This window comes from Panulirus ornatus, chromosome 3 (assembly GCF_036320965.1).
Source record: "Panulirus ornatus isolate Po-2019 chromosome 3, ASM3632096v1, whole genome shotgun sequence".
NCBI lineage: Eukaryota > Metazoa > Arthropoda > Malacostraca > Decapoda > Palinuridae > Panulirus > Panulirus ornatus.
In genome coordinates this window covers 42,827,034-42,847,281 of record NC_092226.1, presented here as the reverse complement: position 1 = coordinate 42,847,281, position 20,248 = coordinate 42,827,034, and the positions used below count along the sequence as shown (strand labels likewise).

At 42.7% G+C, this 20,248-nt stretch overlaps 1 protein-coding gene across 1 annotated transcript in view; it reads left to right on the top strand.

The window, feature by feature from the left end:
* rl (Mitogen-activated protein kinase rl) overlaps positions 1–20,248 on the top strand; it is a 218,067-nt gene that overhangs the window by 183,415 nt on the left and 14,404 nt on the right. The window contains exon 7 of the mRNA XM_071687460.1: positions 4,537–4,725. Within this exon, the coding sequence (XP_071543561.1) occupies positions 4,537–4,725 (189 nt within the window). The remainder of the gene's footprint in view (positions 1–4,536; positions 4,726–20,248) is intronic.

The window sequence follows — 20,248 nt, the reverse complement described above, 5'->3', positions numbered from 1 at the left end:
GTTTTGTTGAATGTGTTTGATGATAGAGTGGCAGATATAGGGTGTTTTGGTCGAGGTTGTGTGCAAAGTGAGAGGGTTAGGGAAAATGATTTGGTAAACAGAGAAGAGGTAGTAAAAGCTGTGCGGAAGATGAAAGCCGGTAAGGCATCGGGTTTGGATGGTATTGCAGTGGAATTTATTAAAAAAAGGGGGTGACTGTATTGTTGACTGGTTGGTAAGGTTATTTAATATATGTATGATTCATGGTGAGGTGCCTGAGGATTGGTGGAATGCTTGCATAGTGCCATTGTATAAAGGCTAAGGGGACAAAGGTGAGTGCTCAAATTACAGAGGTATAAGTTTGTTGAGTATTCCTGGGAAATTTTATGGGAGGGTATTGATTGAGAGGGTGAAGGCATGTACAGAGCATCAGATTGGGGAAGAGCAGTGTAGTTTCAAAAGTGGTAGAGGATGTGTGGATCAGGTGTTTGCTGTGAAGAATGTATGTGAGAAATACTTCGAACAGCAAATGGATTTGTATGTAGCATTTATGGATCTGGAGAAGGCATATGATAGAGTTGATAGAGATGCTCTGTGGAAGGTATTAAAAATATATGGTGTGGGAGGCAAGTTGTTAGAAGCGGTGAAAAGTTTTTATCGAGGATGTAAGGCATGTGTACGTGTAGGAAGAGAGGAAAGTGATTGGTTCTCAGTGAATGTAGGTTTGCGGTAAGGGTGTGTGATGCCTCCATGCTTGTTAAATTTGTTTATGGATGGGGTTGTTAAGGAGGTGAATGCAAGAGTTTTGGAAAGAGGGGCAAGTATGAAGTCTGTTGTGGATGAGAGAGCTTGGGAAGTGAGTCAGTTGTTGTTCGCTGATGATACATCGCTGGTGGCTGGTTCATGTGAGAAACTGCAGAAGCTGGTGACTGAGTTTGGTAAAGTGTGTGAAAGAAAAAAGTTGTGAGTAAATGTGAATAAGAAAAAGGTTATTAGGTACAATAGGGTTGAGGGTCAAGTCAATTGGGAGGTAAGTTTGAATGGAGAAAAACTGAAGGAAGTGAAGTGTTTTAGATACCTGGGAGTGGATTTGGCAACGGATGGAACCATGGAAGCGGAAGTGAATCATAGGGTGGGGGAGGGGGCAAAAATTCTGGGAGCATTGAAGAATGTGTGGAAGTCGAGAAAATTATCTCGGAAAGCAAAAATGGACGTGTTTGAAGGAATAATAGTTCCAACAATGTTATATGGTTGCGAGGCGTGGGCTATGGATAGAGTTGTGCGCAAGAGGGTGGATGTGCTGGAAATAAGATGTTTGAGGACAGTACAGTATGTGGTGTGAGGTGGTTTGATCGAGTAAGCAATGTAAGGGTAAGAGAGATGTGTGGTAATGAAAAGAGTGTGGTTGAGAGAGCAGAAGAGGGTGTTTTGAAATGCTTTGGTCACATGGAGAGAATGAGTGAGGAAAGATTGACAAAGAGGATATATGTTTCAGAGGTGGAGGGAAAGAGGAGAAGTGGGAGACCAAATTGGAGGTGGAAAGATGGAGTGAAAAAGATTTTGAGTGATCAGGGCCTGAACATGCAGGAGGGTGAAAGGCGTGCAAGGAATAGAGTGAATTGGAACGATGTGGTATACCAGGGTCGACGTGCTGTCAATGGATTGAACCAGGGCATGTGAAGCGTCTGGGATAAACCATGGAAAGTTGTGTGGGGCCTGGATGTGGAAAGGGAGCTGTGTTTTGGTGCATTATTACGTGACAGCTAGAGACTGAGTGTGAACGAATGTGGCCTTTGTTGTCTTTTCCTAGTGCTACCTCGCACACATGAGGGGAGAGGGGGATGTTATTTCATGTATGGTGGGGTGGCGATGGGATTGAATAAAGGCAGACAGTATGAATTGTGTACATGTGTATATATGTATATGTCTGTGTGTGTATATATATGTATACGTTGAGATGTATAGGTATGTATATTTGCGTGTGTGGACGTATATGTATAAACATGTGTATGTGGTTGAGTTGGGTCATTCTTTCATCTGTTTCCTTGCGCTACCTCGCTAACGCGGGAGACAGCGACAAAGCAAAATAAATAAATAAATATAAATACATGTACATACTCATCTTCGCTGCCTCCATCCATTCCCATTGCCACTCTGCCACATGTGAAAAGGCAAACTCCTCCCCCTGCATGCCCAAGGTAGCGCCAGGAAGAGACAACAAAGGCCGCATTCATTCACACTCAGTCTCAGATGTCATGTGTAATGCACAAAAACCACAGCTCCCTTTCCACATCCAGGCCCCACAAAACTTTCCCTGGTTTACCCCAGACACTTCACATGCCTTGATTCAATCCATTGACAGCACGTTGACCCCTGTATACCACATTGTTCCAATTCACTCTATTCCTTGCACGCCTTTCACCCTCCTGTATGTTCTTGCCCCGATCGCTCAAAATCTTTTTCACTCCATCCCACCTCCACTTTGGTCTCTCACTTCTTGTTCCCCACCTCTGCCACATATATCCTCTTTGTCAATCTTTCCTCACTCATTCTCTCCATGTGACCAAACCATTTCAGTATACCCTCTTCTGCTCTCTTAACCACACTCTTTTTATTACCACACATCTCTCTTACCCTTTCATTACTTATTCGATCAAACCACCTCACACCACATAATGTCCTCAAACATTTAATTTCCAACACTTCTACCCTCCTTCGCACAACCCTCTCTATTGCCCATGCCTCACAACCATATAACATTGTTGGAACCACTGTTCCTTCAAACACACCCATTTTTGTTCTCTGAGATAAAGTTGTCGCCTTCCACACATTTTTCAACACTTCCAGTACCTTTTCCCCCCTCCCAGCCTGTGATTCACTTCCACTTCCATGGTTCCATCCGCTGCCAAATCCACTCCCAGATATCTAAAACACTTCATTTTCTCCAGTTTTCCTCCACTCAAACTTACCTCCCAATTAACGTGTCCCTCAACCCTACTGATCCTAATAACCTTGCTCTTATTTGCATTTACTCTCAGCTTTCTTCTTTCACACACTTTACCAGACTCAGTCTCTAGATTTTGCAATTTCTCTCCTGAATCAGCCAGTAGCGCTGTATCATCAGCGAACATCAACTGACTCACTTCCCAAGCTCTCACATCCACAACAGACTGCATACTTACCCCTCTTTCCAAGACTCTTGCATTCACCTCCCTAACAACCCCATCCATAAACAAACAACCATGGAGGCATCACACACCCTTGCTGTATACCGACATTCAGTGGGAACCAGTCACTTCCATCTCTTCCTACTTGTACGCATGCCTTACATCCTTGACAAAATCTTTTCACTGCTTCAAGCAACTTAACTCCCACACCATATACTCTTGATACCTTCCACAAAGCATCTCTGTCAACTATATCATATTCCTTGTCCAGATCCATGAATGCTTCCTGCAAGTCCATCTGTTTTTCTAAGTATGCATCGCTTAGAAGCAGTGAAAAGAGTGAACAAAATTTTTGGATATGTAGATGGGGCTTTTAAATCTAAGTCTAGGGAAATCTTCCTTACACTTTACAATTCATTGGTGCACCCCCATCTTGAATATTGTTTTCAATTTTGGTAACCCTTTCTGAAAAAATGATATAAAAAGAATGGGGAGAGTATAGTGTCAAGCTACCAAGATTATTCCCATACTGCGAAACATATCTTATGAGAGCTGACTAAATGGTTTGAGTCTGTTTAGCTTGAAAAGAGAAGGTCAAGAGTTCATCTAATAAAAGTGTTCAAAATTTTCAAAGGTTTTGATAATCTTTAACTAAGAAGCTATTTATGACTTGATTTGTCAGATTTCATTCATTGTAATGGACTGAAACTCATGGGTAAATATTTTTTTTCAAGTGAGGTTAGTACTTTTTTTAACAGTATTGTTAACATATGGAATGATTTATCCATTAGAGTGGTTGAAAGCAGTACTTTAGATACTTTCAAGAATAGATTTGATAAATATTTCACTTCATATCCATGACTTATTTTTTATGCTTCCTTAATCACACAAAGACTGTTTGCAGGTTCTTCCTGAATTATCTGTATACCTTCCCACTTTTACTCAGCTAATCTGTGAGTTTCTGTTATCTTTCACTATCACAAACAGCCTTGAAGGGACCTAGTGGTCTGTTGCTGTTTGGATTCATTTATATTCCTTTCTATCTCCTAACCCATTCTGCCACTTGTATAAACTCCAGTTCCAGATATGTAGGTAACCTGTTTTGGCACATGTGCTTTTGACAATATGTGTTTGCTCTATTATTGTTGAATGACTTTTATTTCTGTATAAATCTGTGTCCACCCAGCCAGCAGTAGGACTCTGATGAACAAACCAAATCAGGCTGTAAAGAAACAGACCTTCCAGTACTTTAAGGATATTTTTCTTTGAGGTATATCCAAGGTGTAAAAAATGATGAAGAAAATCTTTGGAATAGGTATGTAGTTTTCAGATGAGCTAGGCTTATGCAACAGAAATGATTATTTGAATGAGGATAATTTTTTCTTTACAGGCCAGAAGCTACCTTCAGTCTTTACCATACAAGCCTAAAGTTCCATGGACAAAACTGTACCCCAATGCTGACTCCAAAGCTTTAGACTTATTAGACAAGATGTTAACCTTCAATCCTCACAAACGTATTACTGTTGAAGAGGCACTTGCTCACCCATACTTGGAACAGTATTATGATCCTGCAGATGAGGTGAGATTTTGTAGCATAAGAGTTGCATTTTAGATTGGCTAAAGCAAGCACATGCAGGAGCTAATGCATTTCAGTTAGTTACATCTTGCCCAAGTGTAACAGTTCTTTGATTCATATGGGATACAATTGTATATATTTGCTGATAATCATGAGGAAATGTGAAACACAATAAGTCCTAAGTGCATTTTTGTGTATTTTACATCATCAGGGTAGATATTAAAAATATCTCCCCTGAAGATGTAAAATTCATGAAAGTGCACTTTGGACTTATTTGTTTCATTTTTCCTCATGGCTATCAGCAAATGATAAATCATGCACATCACTGTGATTTCAGTGATATACATTTATATAGGTACCTGGGAGTGGACATGGCAGTAAATGAAACCATGGAAGTGAGTCATTGGGTTGGTAAGTGATAAAGGGTCTGGGAGCACTGAAGAATATGTAGAAAAGATCGTTATCTTGGAGGGTATGTTTGAAGGTGTGATAGTCTCAAGCATAATATATGGGTGCAAGATGTGGGTAATAGATAAAGCTGTTTAAAGGAGGGTGGATTAGTTGGAAATGGGATGTTTAAGGATGTGATATGAGCTGGTTTGATTGAGTAACTAATGAATGGGTAAGAAAGAGGTGTGTTAAAAAGACTGTGGTTGAGAAAACCGAAGGGGGTGAGCTGAAGTAATTTGAATGTATGGAGAGAATTACTGTACTTGGTAATTTGTATTGGAGGGTATTGGTTGAAAGGATGAAGGTATGTACAGAGCATCAGACTGGTGAGGAGCAGTGTGGTTCCAGAAATGGTAGAGGATGTGTGGATCAAGTGTTTGCTTGAGAGAATGTGTGTGAGAAATACTTAGAGAAGCAGATGGATGTTCATTTGGTTTTATGGATGTGGAGAAAGAATAAGTTAGGGCTGATAGAAATGCCTTGGGGAAGGTCTTAAGATTATACAGTGTGGGAGGAAAGCTGCTTGAAGCAGAGAAGTTTTCATTCAGGGCATAAGGCATGTATACAAGTTGGAAGAAAGGAGAGTGAAAGGTTCTAAGTGAAGGATGGGCTGTGGCTGGGGTATGTGATGTCACTATAGTTGTTTAATTTGTTTATGGATGGGATGGTGAGGAAAGTAAAGGTGTTATTCTTAGGGAAAGGGTTGAGCATGCAGTCTCTGGGGATGAGAAGGCCTGGGAAAGTGGGTCAGTTGTTTGCCAGTGGTGGTAGATTTGAGTGAGAAACTGCAGAAGTTGGTGACTGAGTTTGAAAGAGTGTATGAAAGGAGGAAGTTCAAAGTAAATTTGGATGAAAAAGAAAGATTATTAGTTTAGTTGGGTTGAAGGACACTCCATCCTCCCCTCCGTAATTTGGTATCCCCCTTCTCTTTTTTCCTTTCTCCACTCTGCTTCTAACGTACATACTTATTATCTTTATCTTCCTCCTCACTCATTCTCTCCATATGTCAGAATCACTTCAATGCACCCTTTTCACTTCTCTCAACCTCTTCTTATTATCACACTCATCTCTTACCCTTTCATTACTTACTCTAGCAAACCACCATGCACCAAATATTATCCTCAAGCATTTCATGTTCAGCACAACCACCTTCCTCCAGACACCCTCATCCATAGCCAGTGTTTCACATCTATACAACATCTCTGTGAATACTATACCTTCAAACATGCCCATTTTTGCCCTCCCAGATAATGACTTCCTTTTCCACACATTGTTCAGTGCTCCTGTAACCCATACAACCTCACCCATTCGGTGACTCACTTCTGTTTCCATGGTTCCAATGACTGTCTTGCTGCTATATATATATATTGGGGAAGAGCAGTGTGGTTTCAGAAGTGGTAGAGGATGTGTGGATCAGGTGTTTGCTTTGAAGAATGTATGTGAGAAATACTTAGAAAAGCAAATGGATTTGTATGTAGCATTTATGGATCTGGAGAAGGCATATGATAAGAGTTGATAGAGATGCTCTGTGGAAGGTATTAAGAATATATGGTGTGGGAGGAAAGTTGTTAGAAGCAGTGAAAAGTTTTTATCGAGGATGTAAGGCATGTGTACGTGTAGGAAGAGAGGAAAGTGATTGGTTCTCAGTGAATGTAGGTTTGCGGCAGGGGTGTGTGATGTCTCCATGGTTGTTTAATTTGTTTATGGATGGGGTTGTTAGGGAGGTAAATGCAAGAGTTTTGGAAAGAGGGGCAAGTATGAAGTCTGTTGTGGATGAGAGAGCTTGGGAAGTGAGTCAGTTGTTGTTCGCTGATGATACAGCGCTGGTGGCTGATTCATGTGAGAAACTGCAGAAGCTGGTGACTGAGTTTGGTAAAGTGTGTGGAAGAAGAAAGTTAAGAGTAAATGTGAATAAGAGCAAGGTTATTAGGTACAGTAGGGTTGAGGGTCAAGTCAATTGGGAGGTGACTTTGAATGGAGAAAAACTGGAGGAAGTGAAGTGTTTTAGATATCTGGGAGTGGATCTGGCAGCGGATGGAACCATGGAAGCGGAAGTGGATCATAGGGTGGGGGAGGGGGCGAAAATTCTGGGGGCCTTGAAGAATGTGTGGAAGTCGAGAACATTATCTCGGAAAGCAAAAATGGGTATGTTTGAAGGAATAGTGGTTCCAACAATGTTGTATGGTTGCGAGGCGTGGGCTATGGATAGAGTTGTGCGCAGGAGGATGGATGTGCTGGAAATGAGATGTTTGATGACAATGTGTGGTGTGAGGTGGTTTGATCGAGTGAGTAACGTAAGGGTAAGAGAGATGTGTGGAAATAAAAAGAGCGTGGTTGAGAGAGCAGAAGAGGGTGTTTTGAAGTGGTTTGGGCACATGGAGAGAATGAGTGAGGAAAGATTGACCAAGAGGATATATGTGTCGGAGGTGGAGGGAACGAGGAGGAGGGAGACCAAATTGGAGGTGGAAAGATGGAGTGAAAAAGATTTTGTGTGATCGGGGCCTGAACATGCAGGAGGGTGAAAGGAGGGCACGGAATAGAGTGAATTGGAGCGAAGTGGTATACCGGGGTTGACGTGCTGTCAGTGGATTGAATCAAGGCATGTGAAGCGTCTGGGGTAAACCATGGAAAGCTGTGTAGGTATGTATATTTGCGTGTGTGGACGTATGTATATACATGTGTATGGGGGGGGTTGGGCCATTTCTTTCGTCTGTTTCCTTGCGCTACCTCGCAAACGCGGGAGACAGCGACAAAGTATAATAAAAAAATAAATAAAATATATATTTTTTTTTTCATACTATTCGCTATTTCCCACGATAGCGAGGTAGCGTTAAGAACAGAGGACTGGGCCTTTGAGGAAATATCCTCACCTGGCCCTCTTCTCTGTTCCTTCTTTTGAGGGAAAAAAAAAAAAAAAAAAAACGAGAGGGGAGGATTTCCAGCCCCCCGCTCCCTTCCCTTTTGGTCACCTTTTACGACACGCAGGGAATACGTGGGAAGTATTCTTTCTCCCCTAACCTTTTTTTTTTTTTTTTTTTTTTTTTTTTTTTTTTGCCGCTGTCTCCCGCGTTTGCGAGGTAGGGCAAGGAAACAGACGAAAGAAATGGCCCAACCCACCCCCATACTCATGTATATACATACGTCCACACACGCAAATATACATACCTACACAGCTTTCCATGGTTTACCCCAGACGCTTCACATGCCTTGATTCAATCCACTGACAGCACGTCAACCCCGGTATACCACATCGCTCCAATTCACTCTATTCCTTGCCCTCCTTTCACCCTCCTGCATGTTCAGGCCCCGATCACACAAAATCTTTTTCACTCCATCTTTCCACCTCCAATTTGGTCTCCCTCTTCTCCTCGTTCCCTCCACCTCCGACACGTATATCCTCTTGGTCAATCTTTCCTCACTCATTCTCTCCATGTGACCAAACCATTTCAAAACACCCTCTTCTGCTCTCTCAACCACGCTCTTTTTATTTCCACACATCTCTCTTACCCTTACATTACTTACTCGATCAAACCACCTCACACCACACATTGTCCTCAAACATCTCATTTCCAGCACATCCATCCTCCTGCGCACAACTCTATCCATAGTCCACGCCTCGCAACCATACAACATTGTTGGAACCACTATTCCTTCAAACATACCCATTTTTGCTTTCCGAGATAATGTTCTCGACTTCCACACATTCTTCAAGGCTCCCAGAATTTTCGCCCCCTCCCCCACCCTATGATCCACTTCCGCTTCCATGGTTCCATCCGCTGCCAGATCCACTCCCAGATATCTGAAACACTTCACTTCCTCCAGTTTTTCTCCATTCAAACTCACCTCCCAATTGACTTGACCCTCAACCCTACTGTACCTAATAACCTTGCTCTTATTCACATTTACTCTTAACTTTCTTCTTTCACACACTTTACCAAACTCAGTCACCAGCTTCTGCAGTTTCTCACATGAATCAGCCACCAGCGCTGTATCATCAGCGAACAACAACTGACTCACTTCCCAAGCTCTCTCATCCCCAAGAGACTTCATACTTGCCCCTCTTTCCAAAACTCTTGCATTCACCTCCCTAACAACCCCATCCATAAACAAATTAAACAACCATGGAGACATCACACACCCCTGCCGCAAACCTACATTCACTGAGAACCAATCACTTTCCTCTCTTCCTACACGTACACATGCCTTACATCCTCGATAAAAACTTTTCACTGCTTCTAACAACTTGCCTCCCACACCATATATTCTTAATACCTTCCACAGAGCATCTCTATCAACTCTATCATATGCCTTCTCCAGATCCATAAATGAGAGTTGGGGTGAGAGAGTATCATTAAATTTTAGGGAGAATAAAAAGATGTTCTGGAAGGAGGTAAATAAAGTGCGTAAGACAAGGGAGCAAATGGGAACTTCAGTGAAGGGTGCAAATGGGGAGGTGATAACAAGTAGTGGTGATGTGAGAAGGAGATGGAGTGAGTATTTTGAAGGTTTGTTGAATGTGTTTGATGATAGAGTAGCAGATATAGGGTGTTTTGGTCGAGGTGGTGTGCAAAGTGCGAGGGTTAGGGAAAATGATTTGGTAAACAGAGAAGAGGTAGTAAAAGCTTTGCGGAAGATGAAAGCCGGCAAGGCAGCAGGCTTGGATGGTATTGCAGTGGAATTTATAAAAAAAGGGGGTGACTGTATTGTTGACTGGTTGGTAAGGTTATTTAATGTATGTATGACTCATGGTGAGGTGCCTGAGGATTGGCGGAATGCGTGCATAGTGCCATTGTACAAAGGCAAAGGGGATAAGAGTGAGTGCTCAAATTACAGAGGTATAAGTTTGTTGAGTATTCCTGGGAAATTATATGGGAGGGTATTGATTGAGAGGGTGAAGGCATGTACAGAGCATCAGATTGAGGAAGAGCAGTGTGGTTTCAGAAGTGGTAGAGGATGTGTGAATCAGGTGTTTGCTTTGAAGAATATATGTGAGAAATACGTAGAAAAGCAAATGGATTTGTATGGAGCATTTATGGATATATATATATATATATTTTTTTTTTTTTTTTTTTTTTTTTTTTGACGCTGTCTCCCGCGTTTGCGAGGTAGCGCAAGGAAACAGACGAAAGAAATGGCCCAACCCACCCCCATACACATGTATATACATACGTCCACACACTCAAATATACATACCTACACAGCTTTCCATGGTTTACCCCAGACGCTTCACATGCCTTGATTCAATCCTCTGACAGCACGTCAACCCCGGTATACCACATTGCTCCAATTCACTCTATTCCTTGCCCTCCTTTCACCCTCCAGCATGTTCAGGCCCCGATCACACAAAATCTTTTTCACTCCATCTTTCCACCTCCAATTTGGTCTCCCTCTTCTCCTCGTTCCCTCCACCTCCGACACATATATCCTCTTGGTCAATCTTTCCTCACTCATTCTCTCCATGTGACCAAACCATTTCAAAACACCCTCTTCTGCTCTCTCAACCACGCTCTTTTTATTTCCACACATCTCTCTTACCCTTACGTTACTTACTCGATCAAACCACCTCACACCACACATTGTCCTCAAACATCTCATTTCCAGCACATCCACCCTCCTGCGCACAACTCTATCCATAGTCCACGCCTCGCAACCATACAACATTGTTGGAACCACTATTCCTTCAAACATACCCATTTTTGCTTTCCGAGATAATGTTCTCGACTTCCACACATTCTTCAAGGCTCCCAGAATTTTCGCCCCCTCCCCCACCCTATGATCCACTTCCGCTTCCATGTTTCCATCCGCTGCCAGATCCCCTCCCAGATATCTAAAACACTTCACTTCCTCCAGTTTTTCTCCATTCAAACTCACCTCCCAATTGACTTGACCCTCAACCCTACTGTACCTAATAACCTTGCTCTTATTCACATTTACTCTTAACTTACTTCTTTCACACACTTTACCAAACTCAGTCACCAGCTTCTGCAGTTTCTCACATGAATCAGCCACCAGCGCTGTATCATCAGCAAACAACAACTGACTCACTTCCCAAGCTCTCTCATCCACAACAGACTTCATATTTGCCCCTCTTTCCAAAACTCTTGCATTCACCTCCCTAACAACCCCATCCATAAACAAATTAAACAACCATGGAGACATCACACACCCCTGCCGCAAACCTACATTCACTGAGAACCAATCACTTTCCTCTCTTCCTACACGTACACATGCCTTACATCCTCGATAAAAACTTTTCACTGCTTCTAACAACTTGCCTCCCACACCATATATTCTTAATACCTTCCACAGAGCATCTCTATCAACTCTATCATATGCCTTCTCCAGATCCATAAATGCTACATACAAATCCATTTGCTTTTCTAGGTATTTCTCATATACATTCTTCAAAGCAAACACCTGATCCACACATCCTCTACCACTTCTGAAACCACACTGCTCTTCCCCAATCTGATGCTCTGTACATGCCTTCACCCTCTCAATCAATACCCTCCCATACAATATGCCAGGAATACTCACCAAACTTATACCTCTGTAATTTGAGCACTCACTCTTATCCCCTTTGCCTTTGTACAATGGCACTTTGCACGCATTCTGCCAATCCTCAGGCACCTCACCATGAGTCATACATACATTAAATAACCTTACCAACCAGTCAAAAATACAGTCACCCCCTTTTTTAATAAATTCCACTGCAATACCATCCAAACCTGCTGCCTTGCCGGCTTTCATCTTGTGGAGGCTAAGGTGAAGATTTGTATGGGTTTCCAGAAAAGATAAGTGAATGTTGGGGTGAAGAGGGTGGTGAGAGTAAGTGAACTTGGGAAGGAGACTTGTGTGAGGAAGTACCAGGAGAGACTGAGTACAGAATGGAAAAAGGTGAGAACAATGGAAGTATATATATATATATATATATATATATATATATATATATATATATATATATATATATATATATAGCTCCCAATCCACATCCAGGCCCCACAGACCTTTCCATGGTTTACCCCAAATGTTTCACATGCCCTAGTTCAGTCCATTGGTAGCATGTCGACCCTGGTATACCACATCATTCCAATTCACTCTTCCTTGCAAGCCTTTCACCCTCCTGTATGATCAGGCACCGATTGCTCAAAATTGTTTTCTTTTCATCCTTCCACCTCCAGTTTAGTTTCCCACGTCTCCTTGTTCCTTCCACCTCTGACACATATATCCTCTATGTCAACCTTTCCTCTCTCATTCTCTCCAATTTGGTCCTCTGCTTCTAGTTCTTCCCTCCACCTCCAACATATATTTCCTTTTTGTCAATCTGTCCTCATTCATTCTCTCCATATGTCCAAATCATTTCAACACACCATATTCTGCTCTCTCAACCACTTTCTATTTATTTGTACACATCTCTCTTACCCTTTCATTACTTAATCAAACAACCTCACACCACATATTGTCCTCAAGCATTTCATTTTCAACACATCCACCCTCCTGTGTACAACCCTATCTATAGCCAATGCCTCACAATCATATAATATTAGTGGAACTACTATTCCTTCAAATATACCCATTTTTGCTCTCTCAGATGATGTTCTTACCTTCCACATATTCTTCATCGCTCCCAGAACCTTTATCCACTCCCCCACTCCGTGACTCACTTCCACTTCCATGGTTCCATCATGCTGCTAAGTCCACTCCAGATATCTAAAACACTTCACTCCCTCCAGTTTTCCTCCATGCAAACCCACATCCCAATTAACTTATCCCTCAAGCCCACTAAACCTAATAACCTTGCTCTTATTCACATATACTCTCCACGTTCTTCTTTCACACACTTTACCAAACTCAGTCACCAACTTCTGCAGTGTCTAACCTGAATCAGCCACCAGCACTGTATCATCAGCAAACAACAACTGACTCACTTTGCAAACCCTTTCATCCAGAACAGACTTCATACTTGCCCTTCTCTCCAAAACTCTTGCATTCACCTCCCTAGCCACCCCATCCATAAACAAATTGAAAAGAGAGACATACATAAGTATACATATACGAGTAGGAGAGATGGTCAAAGGCCATTGTTGGATTACGTGTTACCTTATGGGCGTGTAAAAGAGAGACTTTTGGACGTGAATTTCCTGAGAGGGGCAGCTGGAGAGGCAAAGGTGAAGATTTGCTAAGATTTTCAAAAAAAATAGAGAGAATGTTGGGGAAAAGAGAGTGGTGAGAGTAAATGAGCTTAGAGAGGAGGCTTTTGTGAGGAAGTACCAGAAGAGATTTTTGTGGGGAAGTACCAGAAGAGATTTATGTAGAATGGCAAAAAAGTGAGAGCAATGGATGTGAAGGGAGTGGGTCAGGAATGGGATGTATTTAGGGAAACGGTGATGGCATGTGCAAAAGATGCATATGGCATGAGAAAGGTGGGAGGTGGTCATATTAGAAAGAGTAGTGAATGGTGGGCTGAAGAAGTAGTGAAAGAGAAAAGAGAGGCATTTGGACAGTACTTACAAGGAACGAGTGCAAATTAACTGGGAGATGTATAAAAGGAGGGTGCAGGGGTTGAAAAAGAGGGCAAATGAGAGTTGCGTTGATAGAGCATCATTAAATTTTAGGGAGAATAAAAAGATGTTTTGGAAGAAGGAAAATGATGTGCAAAAGACAAGTGAACAATTGGGAACATCAGTGAAGGGGGGAAGTGATAATAGGTAGTGAAGAAGTGAGGAGATGGAGTGAGTATTTTGAAGGCTTGTTGAATGTGTTTGATGATAGGGTGGCAGATGTAGGTTGTTTTGGTGAGGGTGGTGTGCAAAGTGAGAGGGTCAGGGAAAATGGTTTGGTTAAGAGAGAAGAGGTGGTGAAAGTCTTGCAGAAGATGAAATACAGCAAGGCATTGGATTTGGATGGTATCGCAGCGGAATTTATTGATAAAGGGGGTGATTATGTGGTTGATTGGTTGTTAGGGATATTCATTGTATGTATGGTTCGGTATGAAGTGCCTAAAGATTGGTGGAATGCATGTACAGTGCCACTGTACAAAGGCAAAGGGGATAAAGGTGGATGCTCAAACTACAGAGGCATAAGTTTGTAGAGTATTCCTGGGAAATTATATGGGAGGGTATTGATTGAGAGGGTGAAGGCATGTATAGAGCATGAGATTGGGGAAAAGCAGTGTGGTTTCAGAAGTGGTAGAGGATGTGTGAATCAGTTGTCAGTTTTGAAGAATGTGTGAGAAATATTTAGAAAAACAGATGGATTTGTATGTAGCATTTATGGATCTGGAGAAGGCATGTGAACAGAGTTGATAGACACGGTTTGTGGAAGGTCTTAAGAGTATATGGTGTTGGATTAGATGCAGTGAAAAGTTTTACCAAGGATGTAAGGCATGTGTGCTAGCAGGAAGAGAAGAGTGACCAGTTCCCGGTGATGGTTGGTCTCCGGTAGGGGTGTGTGATGTCCCCATGGTTATTTGATTTGTTTATGAATGGGGTTGTTAGGGAGGTAATTGCAAGAGTTTTGTAGAGAGGGGCAAGTATGCAGTCTGTTGGGGATGAGAAGGCCTGGGAAGTGAGTCAGGTGTTGTTTGCTGATGTGAGTGGGGAATGACAGAAGTTGGTGACTGAGTTTGGAAAAGTGTGGGGAAAGAGAAAATTAAGAGTAAATGTGAATAAGAGCAAGGTTCTTAGGGTGAGCAGGATTGAGGTACAAGTTGATTAGGATGAAAAATTGAATAGAGAAAAATTGGAGGAGGTGAAGTGTTTTAGATGTCTAGGAGCAGACTTAGCAAGGAATGGAACCACAGAAGCAGAAGTGAGTCTTAGGCTGGGCAAGGGGGCAAGGGACAAGGTTCTGGGAGTGATGAAGAATATGTGGAAAGAGAGAACGTTATCTCGTAGAGCAAAAAATGGGTATGTTTGAAGGAATAGTAGTTTGCAAGAGTTTTGGAAAGAGGGGCAAGTATGAAGTCTGTTGGGGATGAGAGAGCTTGGGAAGTGAGTCAGTTGTTGTTCGCTGATGATACAGCGCTGGTGGCTGATTCATGTGAGAAACTGCAGAAGCTGGTGACTGAGTTTGGTAAAGTGTGTGGAAGAAGAAAGTTAAGAGTAAATGTGAATAAGAGCAAGGTTATTAGGTACAGTAGGGTTGAGGGTCAAGTCAATTGGGAGGTGAGTTTGAACGGAGAAAAACTGGAGGAAGTGAAGTGTTTTAGATATCTGGGAGTGGATCTGGCAGCGGATGGAACCATGGAAGCGGAAGTGGATGATAGGGTGGGGGAGGGGGCGAAAATTCTGGGGGCCTTGAAGAATGTGTGGAAGTCGAGAACATTATCTCGGAAAGCAAAAATGGGTATGTTTGAAGGAATAGTGGTTCCAACAATGTTGTATGGTTGCGAGGCGTGGGCTATGGATAGAGTTGTGCGCAGGAGGATGGATGTGCTGGAAATGAGATGTTTGAGGACAATGTGTGGTGTGAGGTGGTTTGATCGAGTGAGTAACGTAAGGGTAAGAGAGATGTGTGGAAATAAAAAGAGCGTGGTTGAGAGAGCAGAAGAGGGTGTTTTGAAGTGGTTTGGGCACATGGAGAGAATGAGTGAGAAAGATTGACGAAGAGGATATATGTGTCGGAGGTGGAGGGAACGAGGAGAAGAGGGAGACCAAATTGGAGGTGGAAAGATGGAGTGAAAAAGATTTTGTGTGATCAGGGCCTGAACATGCAGGAGGGTGAAAGGAGGGCAAGGAATAGAGTGAATTGGAGCGATGTGGTATACCGGGGTTGACGTGCTGTCAGTGGATTGAATCAAGGCATGTGAAGCGTCTGGGGTAAACCATGGAAAGCTGTGTAGGTATGTATATTTGCGTGTGTGGACGTATGTATATACATGTGTATGGGGGGGTTGGGCCATTTCTTTCGTCTGTTTCCTTGCGCTACCTCGCAAACGCGGGAGACAGCGACAAAGTATAAAAAAAAATATATATATATATATATATATATCCAACCCACCCCCATACTCATGTATATACATACGTCCACACACGCAAATTATACATACCTACACAGCTTTCCATGGTTTACCCCAGACGCTTCACAGCCTTGATTCAATCCACTGACAGCACGTCAACCCCGGTATAACCACATCGCTCCAATTCACTCTATTCCTTGCCCTCCTTTCACCCTCCTGCATGTTCAGGCCCCGATCACACAAAATCTTTTTCACTCCATCTTTCCACCTCCAATTTGGTCTCCCTCTTCTCCTCGTTCCCTCCACCTCCGACACGTATATCCTCTTGGTCAATCTTTCCTCACTCATTCTCTCCATGTGACCAAACCATTTCAAAACACCCTCTTCTGCTCTCTCAACCACGCTCTTTTTATTTCCACACATCTCTCTTACCCTTACATTACTTTACTCGATCAAACCACCTCACACCACACATTGTCTCAAACATCTCATTTCCAGCACATCCATCCTCCTGCGCACAACTCTATCCATAGTCCACGCCTCGCAACCATACAACATTGTTGGAACCACTATCCTTCAAACATACCCATTTTTGCTTTCCGAGATAATGTTCTCGACTTCCACACATTCTTCAAGGCTCCCAGAATTTTCGCCCCCTCCCCCACCCTATGATCCACTTCCGCTTCCATGGTTCCATCCGCTGCCAGATCCACTCCCAGATATCTGAAACACTTCACTTCCTCCAGTTTTTCTCCATTCAAACTCACCTCCAATTGACTTGACCCTCAACCCTACTGTACCTAATAACCTTGCTCTTATTCACATTTACTCTTAACTTTCTTCTTTCACACACTTTACCAAACTCAGTCACCAGCTTCTGCAGTTTCTCACATGAATCAGCCACCAGCGCTGTATCATCAGCGAACAACAACTGACTCACTTCCCAAGCTCTCTCATCCCCAAGAGACTTCATACTTGCCCCTCTTTCCAAAACTCTTGCATTCACCTCCCTAACAACCCCATCCATAAACAAATTAAACAACCATGGAGACATCACACACCCCTGCCGCAAACCTACATTCACTGAGAACCAATCACTTTCCTCTCTTCCTACACGTACACATGCCTTACATCCTCGATAAAAACTTTTCACTGCTTCTAACAACTTGCCTCCCACACATATATTCTTAATACCTTCCACAGAGCATCTCTATCAACTCTATCATATGCCTTCTCCAGATCCATAAATGAGAGTTTGGGGAGAGAGTATCATTAAATTTTAGGGAGAATAAAAAGATGTTCTGGAAGGAGGTAAATAAAGTGCATAAGACAAGGTAACAAATGGGAACTTCAGTGAAGGGTGCAAATGGGGAGGTGATAACAAGTAGTGGTGATGTGAGAAGGAGATGGAGTGAGTATTTTGAAGGTTTGTTGAATGTGTTTGATGATAGAGTAGCAGATATAGGGTGTTTTGGTCGAGGTGGTGTGCAAAGTGCGAGGGTTAGGGAAAATGATTTGGTAAACAGAGAAGAGGTAGTAAAAGCTGTGCGGAAGATGAAAGAGCCGGAGAGGCAGCAGGCTTGGATGGTATTGCAGTGGAATTTATAAAAAAAGGGGGTGACTGTATTGTTGACTGGTTGGTAAGGTTATTTAATGTATGTATGACTCATGGTGAGGTGCCTGAGGATTGGCGGAATGCGTGCATAGTGCCATTGTACAAAGGCAAAGGGGATAAGAGTGAGTGCTCAAATTACAGAGGTATAAGTTTGTTGAGTATTCCTGGAATTATATGGGAGGGTATTGATTGAGAGGGTGAAGGCATGTACAGAGCATCAGATTGGGGAAGAGCAGTGTGGTTTCAGAAGTGGTAGAGGATGTGTGAATCAGGTGTTTGCTTTGAAGAATATATGTGAGAAATACGTAGAAAAGCAAATGGATTTGTATGGAGCATTTATGAATAAATTATATATATATTTTTTTTTTTTTTTTTTTTTTTTTTTGACGCTGTCTCCCGCGTTTGCGAGGTAGGGCAAGGAAACAGACGAAAGAAATGGCCCAACCCACCCCCATACACATGTATATACATACGTCCACACACGCAAATTATACATACCTACACAGCTTTCCATGGTTTACCCCAGACGCTTCACATGCTTGATTCAATCCTCTGACAGCACGTCAACCCCGGTATACCACATTGCTCAATTCACTCTATTCCTTGCCCTCCTTTCACCCTCCTGCATGTTCAGGCCCCGATCACACAAAATCTTTTTCACTCCATCTTTCCACCTCCAATTTGGTCTCCCTCTTCTCTCGTTCCCTCCACCTCCGACACATATATCCTCTTGGTCAATCTTTCCTCACTCATTCTCTCCATGTGACCAAACCATTTCAAAACACCCTCTTCTGCTCTCTCAACCACGCTCTTTTTATTTCCACACATCTCTCTTACCCTTTCATTACTTATTCGATCAAACCACCTCACACCACACATTGTCCTCAAACATCTCATTTCCAGCACATCCACCCTCCTGCGCACAACTCTATCCATAGTCCACGCCTCGCAACCATACAACATTGTTGGAACCACTATTCCTTCAAACATACCCATTTTTGCTTTCCGAGATAATGTTCTCGACTTCCACACATTCTTCAAGGCTCCCAGAATTTTCGCCCCCTCCCCCACCCTATGATCCACTTCCGCTTCCATGTTTCCATCCGCTGCCAGATCCCCTCCCAGATATCTAAAACACTTCACTTCCTCCAGTTTTTCTCCATTCAAACTCACCTCCCAATTGACTTGACCCTCAACCCTACTGTACCTAATAACCTTGCTCTTATTCACATTTACTCTTAACTTTCTTCTTTCACACACTTTACCAAACTCAGTCACCAGCTTCTGCAGTTTCTCACATGAATCAGCCACCAGCGCTGTATCATCAGCGAACAACAACTGACTCACTTCCCAAGCTCTCTCATCCACAACAGACTTCATATTTGCCCCTCTTTCCAAAACTCTTGCATTCACCTCCCTAACAACCCCATCCATAAACAAATTAAACAACCATGGAGACATCACACACCCCTGCCGCAAACCTACATTCACTGAGAACCAATCACTTTCCTCTCTTCCTACACGTACACATGCCTTACATCCTCGATAAAAACTTTTCACTGCTTCTAACAACTTGCCTCCCACACCATATACTCTTGATACCTTCCACAAAGCATCTCTGTCAACTATATCATATTCCTTGTCCAGATCCATGAATGCTTCCTGCAAGTCATCTGTTTTTCTAAGTATGCATCGCTAGAAGCAGTGAAAAGTTTTTATCGAGGATGTAAGGCATGTGTACGTGTAGGAAGAGAGGAAAGTGATTGGTTCTCAGTGAATGTAGGTTTGCGGCAGGGGTGTGTGATGTCCCCATGGTTATTTGATTTGTTTATGAATGGGGTTGTTAGGGAGGTAAATGCAAGAGTTTTGGAAAGAGGGGCAAGTATGAAGTCTGTTGTGGATGAGAGAGCTTGGGAAGTGAGTCAGTTGTTGTTCGCTGATGATACAGCGCTGGTGGCTGATTCATGTGAGAAACTGCAGAAGCTGGTGACTGAGTTTGGTAAAGTGTTTGAAAGAAAAAAGTTGTGAGTAAATGTAAATAAGAGCAAGGTTATTAGGTACAGTAGGGTTGAGGGTCAAGTCAATTGGGAGGTAAGTTTGAATGGAGAAAAACTGGAGGAAGTGAAGTGTTTTAGATATCTGGGAGTGGATCTGGCAGCGGATGGAACCATGGAAGCGGAAGTGGATCATAGGGTGGGGGAGGGGGCGAAAATTCTGGGGGCCTTGAAGAATGTGTGGAAGTCGAGAACATTATCTCGGAAAGCAAAAATGGGTATGTTTGAAGGAATAGTAGTTTGCAAGAGTTTTGGAAAGAGGGGCAAGTATGAAGTCTGTTGTGGATGAGAGAGCTTGGGAAGTGAGTCAGTTGTTGTTCGCTGATGATACAGCGCTGGTGGCTGATTCATGTGAGAAACTGCAGAAGCTGGTGACTGAGTTTGGTAAAGTGTGTGAAAGAAAAAAGTTGTGAGTAAATGTGAATAAGAGCAAGGTTATTAGGTACA